The 7,929-nt window shown below is 29.8% G+C and overlaps 1 protein-coding gene across 9 annotated transcripts in view; it reads right to left on the bottom strand.

Annotated features, from left to right (window-relative positions):
• Positions 1-4,479: 4,479 nt before the first annotated feature.
• The window catches only part of LOC106791073 (serine/threonine-protein phosphatase 2B catalytic subunit 2-like), a 141,345-nt gene continuing 137,895 nt past the window's right edge, over positions 4,480-7,929 (bottom strand). For 4 of the 9 annotated variants that reach the window (XM_014756436.1, XM_014756441.1, XM_014756437.1 and 1 more), the window contains 4 exons: positions 6,162-6,246; positions 5,982-6,079; positions 5,281-5,496; positions 4,480-4,779 (listed from right to left, as the gene is read on the bottom strand). In XM_014756436.1, the coding sequence (XP_014611922.1) occupies positions 5,303-5,496; positions 5,982-6,079; positions 6,162-6,246 (377 nt within the window). In that variant the 3' untranslated portion in view covers positions 4,480-4,779; positions 5,281-5,302. The remainder of the gene's footprint in view (positions 4,780-5,280; positions 5,497-5,981; positions 6,080-6,161; positions 6,247-7,929) is intronic. The other 5 variants (XM_014756438.1, XM_014756439.1, XM_014756445.1 and 2 more) reach the window with 2 other exon arrangements.

The raw sequence follows: 7,929 nt of genomic DNA, 5'->3' as shown, positions 1-7,929 counted from the left end.
CTATACGTTATTTTGAATGAATATTTTTATTTCCACATATGTCTTACTTTATCTTTTTTATTTTTTTTTCCAATTATCTATTTGTTTACTTTCTTTCTCTTGCATTTTAACGTTCCTTCTTTTTTTCTTCTATTTTCAAAATCATCTTCTTCATTTTCTTCATTGCCAACTTTTGTAATTTTCTTTCGTTTTATAGTTTGTTTTTAGATGTTTCGTTTATTTTTTCTTATCTCGTAACGAAATTTTGATATACATACATATATACTATATGCATTATTGACATACATATGTATATGTATATATATATCTATATATATATGTGTATGTAGTAATCTGTAATAGTATATGAAGAATTGACAAAAGGCGTGTTCGACTGTCTAGGTGACGCCAAGTCTGCAAGGAATATTAATACTTATATAATTATTATTTATTATTATTATTTCAACACTTTTATACACGTATATGTATCTTTTTATTTTTATTTTTTTTTTTTTTGTATATTCTTTGTGGTAGCAGCCGCATGCTCTCGCTCGTAAAGCCTAGCGAATATCGACTTGTGATTACTAAGTAAGAGAAGGAGGTAGAAAAAACAGCGACGACGACAAAGACGACGACGTAGACAACGTAGACGACGACGTAGACGAAGACGAAGACGACGACGACGACGTAGACGACGACGACGATGAAGCCCCCAAAAAATACGATTGTGGGACGACGATTATTATTACTACGATTATTATTCGATTTAATTTTATCATTATTAATTAATTAATTAAATTTAATTCTTAATTAATTTATTTAATTATTTAATTATCTTTTATTTATTTTATTTATTTAATTAATGAATGTGTTTATTCATTCAAGTTTTCGTCGAGCGTATCTCAATTATTACATAAACCCCCTCATTTCAAAAATTCGGGCGGCGGTTGTTCACCTGTGCTTTTCTCATTTATCAATATTTTGTTTAAATTTATTTAAAACTGTATAACTCCCGATTCTGATTATCTTCGAGGCGTTCGTAATATATTTCTCTCCTCTCTTCTTTATTTTATTTATTTTATATATTATTTTATTTATTTATTTATTTATTTATGTTAAAATGTATTGTAATTTAATGTAATTTACTTTTTTTTTTTCTCTTTTCTCCTCCCCGTTCGCGCTTCCTCGCGTCTTTTCTTTTTTTCTATTCTTTTCTTTTCTTTTCTTTTAATTTTTTTTTTTCCTTAATTTAATGAGGGATAAAAGAGTATGCGTTGAATGAACGTCACGTAGACAGAAGTAGAATTAGCATTATTATTAGAAGTAGAAATAGAAGAAGAAGAAGAAGAAGAAGAAGAAGAAGAAGAAGAAGAAGAAGAAGAAGAAGAAGAAGAATAGCGAATAGAATAGCGATAGAAATCTCGTAGAACATTGTTGATAATATTTTTATATAGTCGAATAATTTCGTTTAAAATTGTCTTTTCTTTCAGCTCTCTACGTGCCATCTTTCGTATATTTTTCATGTTTCTGATTTTAATTTTACAATTAAAAAATATATCCTTGGGACAAGGCATAAAAATGTAGATTTTTTTGGCACTGTTTTGCATGCTACTCTTTTCAACTTATTCATATTATATTATGTTTAGAAAGAAAATAATAAATTAACTTTTAATTGAATATAATTTCGGAAACCACATAAAAATTACGACCAATATCGTATTTCAAATAATAAATATCAAGGTTTTATAGAAAAATTCTATAACATATATATATAATGAATCAATAAATTTATTTATTTATAGCTCGTAGAGGTCTCAGCCATTATTATATATATATATATATATATAAATGATTTATTTTCAACATCAAAAAATTTCCACGAAATTCCTAAGCTTTTTTTCACGACAATCCGTTGTTTCGAACTTGCACTTTAGGTTTTTTGCTTTTTAATCGATGATAGAGAATAAGGATAATTATAATAATGCAAATAGATAATTGGTAAGGAAGATAAAGAAAAATTTAGTAAATTAGTTTAGAGACATGGAAATTTTAAATAGAGACATTAGTATAATATTCCCGAACAATATTCGTACTCGCGAGGATGCCCGCCCGTAGCGTGACCGAAATTGTGCGAATTTTTTCAAAGGAAAAAATCCTCGATATATATTATATATCGGTATACATTTTCGACACATATTATTTATATTAAGAATACGTTCGGATCGATGAAAATATTTTTTTTTTCTTTTTTTCCTTTTGTTAGCGTTAATTCATCCGCCTCATGGTGAGTGGGGGGCTCGAAAGAAAATAGATCTTTGGACAAAAAATATAATATAACAAAAACAAAAACACAAAGGAAACTAAAAAAGTAATAAATACAAAACCAAAAAAAAAATGAATTACAGGAAAAGAAAGCGGTATTTTCTTTTTTTTATTCTTATTAAAATTATTATTATCATCATATATATATATTGAGGAACGGAGAAAGTGGAGGTAATAATATTTTCGCGATATAATAATATCACAAACGCACATATTGTATGTATCATAGCAACGACGACGACGACGATGGTAATAATAATTAAAACGAGGAGAGTTTCTGTAACGATTTATCCGACTAATTATCGCGAAAATTATTTTATATTTCGAACAAAAAAAATGTAATTCTCTTTCATTAAAATAGAACAATAAAAAACAAGAAGACGGGATTTAATAAAAGAAATAAAAAATAAATAAGAAAGAAAGAAAAAAACATATTATCGAAAACACAAACAAAATACATTATTAATAAAACGAAATAACATGTGTGATTTATTTTTAATAGAGAAAGAGAGAGAAAAAATGAGAAAAGAAAAACGGAAGATAAAATGGATGCTTGCAAGCATTTTCTTCACCCTTTTGTTTCGAGCAGATGCGCGAACGGACATCTGAGATCATCAAAGCGTATTATGTGTTAAACGTAATCTCAGAATGTCTCGATAAAGAAAATAACTATAATGCCAATGAAATAGTTGGCTAGGAGTTGGGGGGAGGATGATAGCGATTATTCGCACCAACGAGAATGATGATCATGATAATAATGATGTTGATGATGATGGTAATGATAATTATGACGGTGATATAATGATGATGATAATGATGATGATGACAACGACGACGACGACGACGACGACGATAATCAGAGTAATATTAATAATAGCAATAGTAGTAATAATAATAATAATAATAATAATGATGATAATATATAATTCTTGTCATTTTTTTTTTCGACTCTTAAGATTTAAGTAAAACCCATCCTCTGTCGTGGGTCTCACGCGCGGTATACGTGGTGTATAAGTGTATATATGTGTTTGCGTGTAATATGTGTGTGTTAATGTGTACCCACAGCAGCCCAGGGCGGGCTTTCTTTTAAGAATCTAGTAAAATTCTAAAACCGGAAGCTCCGCCTTAACGACAGGCCAGCTGCCTTTTCTTTTTTATTTTATTTTATTTTATTTTATTTTATTTTACTTTTACTTTTACTTTTATTTTTACTTTTATTTTTTTATTCTTTTTTTTTTTTTACTTCGGCGGAGATAGCTCGTCCGTTTACCGTCTGTATATCTGTCTGTCTGTCTATCTTTCTATCTGTCCGTCTCTCTCTTTCTCTCTCTCTCTCATATTCTATCATTCTTTCTTTCTTTCTTTCTTTCTTATCTTTTTTGTTTTTTCTTTTTCGTTAGACTTTTACGTGTACATATAAGTATTTATTAGAGCGCGTGCAAGACGTCCTGTGTTTTTTTCACCTTGACACTAATATCCATCTTCCTTTTCTCTCTCTCTCTCCCTTTCTCTTTCTCTTTTTCTTTATTTCTTTTTTAATCCTTTTAGTTGTTCTCATCAGTTATAAATAATGAAACAACACGCGTTCATGTTTTATTAAACATTACCAGATGACAGGCGAGAATGCGAAAGAAACGAACAGGAAGGAGAATAAGAAGAATAAGAAGAAGAAAAAGATGAAGAAGATAGAATAAGAAAGAACAAGAGTGAATAAGAGAGAGATATAGAGAGAGAGAGAGAGAGAGAGAGAGAGAGAGATAGAGAGAGAGAGAGAGAGAGAGAGAGAGAGAGATAGAGAGAGAGAGAGAGAGAGAAAGAGAGAGAGAGAAAGATTATACATCGATGTAACGATAATTAAGAGAACAAAATGGAGAGATTTAAGGAGACGTCGTGCAAGCGCCATTTTGTTTCGCGATAAAGTCGAACATTTTTTTTCATTAGACGCGAGAGTTCATTGTATATTCGTTTATCATCCCAGGGGGTAAAAAGGGGGAGGTGGGGAGGGGGAGGAAGATGGGAGGCTTCTTTTCCATTTTCGAAACATTTTCTTCCTTCTTTTAATTATGTTATGTCCTCCTCCTCTTCTTCTTCTTCTTTTTCTTCTTCTCCTCTTCTTTTTTCTTCCGTTTCTCCATTATCTATATCTTTCATCTTGTTCACGTGTTTCCGTATTTTTTCTTGTACATTTACTTTCTTCTTCATACGACGGCGATGACAATTCAATTCCCATGTTCCACTTTTTGTTTTTCGAACTTGTTCAACCCCCTCCTCCCCCTGCCCCTCCTCTTCTTCCTCCTCCTAATCCTCCTTTCCCACCTTTCTTTTCTCCTTTTCCTCCTCGCGTCTGTGACGACTTCCGCACTCGTTGAATGGCGTACCAGTGATAAAAGTCGTGTGGGAGAGACGAACAATGCTTGTTTGTATCTTATTCGGAGGCGGCGATGACAGCATTTGGGACTTACAGTCCATCCTCGCCGTCTGAAAAGAAAACGTCAATTATTATTATTATTACTTTTCATATTAATCTTATCCTTAAATAAAATAATGTTATATTAAAATTTAAAGAATCTAACGCGCGCTAATAATTACCCATTGCGATTGAAAATTCGAATCGTAAAATTTCAAATGTGGGGTTCTTCATTTCTTTTTTTTAAATATTAATAATAACAAAATACAAATTAATAATCGTAAGATGAAAATACTATTGATTATTATTCTTTATCGTTCTTCTTCGTTACTCAAATTATTATTATTATTATTATTATTATTATTAATATTAGGTAGAATTAATTGAAGATATTTAAGGATATTTAAATTCGAAACGAATATATTTCCCATAAATAAATAATTATAATTATCGCGTTTTTATGAAGGTGTAGTTGGATATAATTATGACTCGCTGCATAATAAATGAGACCTTTTAAGTTTTTTTTTTCTTGTTGTTTATAAAAGGTACATCTGAGAAGACGAATACCGTACCTTGATTGGACGTGTGTGTGGCTCACGATTGCGGTTGCGGTGTGCTTTGGTCTCGCTTGTCTCCTACAGGAGTCGACGGTTTTATCACCGGTTTTTCCTCGTTCACGGGAGTCGGTGGGGCGTCCTTCCTCGGTGGCATTCTTTCGTTTATAGCATCTAACCCCTTTGCTTCGGCGAATGAGGTGATTTTGTGATTCGGTGAAAATCCTTGGAGTGCTGAGAAAGCAACAAGCAAGAATTGAAAAAAAAAATAAGTATTTAACAATGTTTTCCCATTTTCTAATTTTTCTTTGGGAAATAATCCTGGCGTCTCCTTGCTTCTTATTATTTTTTTTCAATTATTACAAAATATAACGAGCCACATGCCGATAATTTGTGAATTTCTCGAATAAAATCTAATAGATTTACATATATTTCGATTGTTTATTCATTTATTACGATTTTCTGAAAAGTATTTGTTAAATAATAAACCTGAGAAAATGTTCATGACAAATTTAACAGATATGCGTTAAAAATATAATATAGGGAAACAATTATCCAATGTGTATAACAGTATATTAATAATATTTAATTATATACGAGTCTTAATCCCACATTTCTGATGATTATATGGAAAAGATTTTTAAAGCATAATTAATTTCATTTTTAATTGTAAGCTTCGATTGTAAACAAAACAAAATATAGACAAAAGTAATATTTACCATTTTTTAAGGATGTCTTTCCCCCAGACAATGCACCAAGTGGTAGGGCTCCAGTGGGTGTGAGACCCTTCAATTGTAGCACGCTTTCGCTCTCCTCCCTTAATAATGAATAATGAAATTTCGTTAATATTTGATTTCCATATTATTCGTTTCATTTCCTTTTCTATAGAAATTACAAACCTTAGGACGGAGAAGACACGCGCCATTTTGCCGATGGCTCTGATCTTGTTTCTTATTACTTCCTTGCGTAGATTTGCTGCTGCACCTATAAAATTGACGAAGTATTTTTTTAGAAATGTCTTTTTTTCTTTTCTCTTTTTTTTTTGTAATTTTTTTTTTTTCCATATATATAAAAGTAAAAGTAAAACTTTTACATAATATATTTTATCGTACGATCCGTCGATCTCACGAAAACAAAAACAAACGTGCGTTTGATAATAATTTGTTCGTGTGACTTCATATTTTTTTTCCCTTTTTTTTTTGCTTACCATTGACAAAAATTTCGAAATGAAAACATTATAAGTATAAGTTTTCTTTCTTTATATATCGTTGATTATTATTTTTTTTTTTTCTTTTTGTTGTTTTTCGTGAAATAGATTCGTCGTAGATTAATTTCGTCCTTGCGAAAATTATATTTGCACGATTGTTATATTAATTCATTTTAATCGTTCAATCGTAATTAAACGATATTCATTATTATTGTTTTAAAATTTCATTAGCTTTGTCACTCTCGTTAAGGTCGAGTTACGGCAAAAAACAATGTCCAAGCCAAAAACTCGGTGCACGCGACGAGCGAGTGCATATATTACTTGCGTCCAACGGGTATATATATATAATATATAAATAACAACTTACATATCAGCTATATTAAGTAAGAAAAAAAGATGACGTCTAATATATATATATATTATATATAAATGTTTCTTTCTACGGTGTCACATAAAATAAATTTAAATCTAGCATTCTAATGGTAACGTTCGTAAAATATCAAAAATTCTTTCGTTAATATAATTAACTTCATTATTATCTTTTTCCAATAAAATCGATAATTATTTATTAACCCTTTTAAATCCATGCGTTTGTAGAAATCTTCAAAAAAAAACAATATCAACGTTCGATGTAATTTAATTTAACGAACTAATTTTCACGATAAAGGATTATTAATAATGATCGTTACTTTAATTTAATAACTCACCGATTCGTATTATAAGATAATTACATTTTTTTCTTGTTTTTTCAATTTTACAAAATTTCATTTAAATGATTAAAAAAAGGTCACGTATAAAAGAGTTCATTGTTATTATAAAATGAAATGAAAATTTACGAACGTTATTCTAACACAACGATTCTATGATGCAATCAAGCGAAGTTATAATATGAAGTGTGAACAAAAATTTTATGCATGTAAATATAATTATTATATATATATATATATATATGTATATATTAGTTTAACAGTTTTGTCTTTTCAAAGAAATTCATACAAATAATAAATAAATGCATGCGCATGCTGGATAAGCACAAAAACGTACGCACCGTGCGGCCACTAAAGATATGCGGCAGGTAGATATGTTTTATTTTTTTCGACCACTTCCATCGGTCGAAATTATTAATTTCTTAGCGGTCCGTCGTTTTTCTTAAAATTACTATTACATTTTAAACCTAAATTCGCGAAGTATCGGACTCGAGACGATAGACGAAACGGCTATAATAATATATTATTTCCCTTTTATATACTAATATATATCTAACTTTGTTTATCAGATACCTATTCTATTCTTGTTCTTATTAATTTTTTAATTCTTTTTTTTCTCTCTTTTCTAAGGAATTTTCCTTTTTCGATCGATCCGTTAATTTGCTCTTCTTTTCTTTTTTTTTTTTCTGTCTATCCAACGAATCATTTACTATTCATTTTTAATGATAAACGCGAATAGTAGTGGGTTGAATA

The sequence above is a fragment of the Polistes canadensis genome, unplaced genomic scaffold (genome assembly GCF_001313835.1).
Source record: "Polistes canadensis isolate GaletaPanama2010 unplaced genomic scaffold, ASM131383v1 scaffold_284, whole genome shotgun sequence".
Lineage (NCBI taxonomy): Eukaryota > Metazoa > Arthropoda > Insecta > Hymenoptera > Vespidae > Polistes > Polistes canadensis.
Note: the sequence above shows the minus strand (reverse complement) of the source record. Positions and strands in the feature narration are given on the sequence as shown.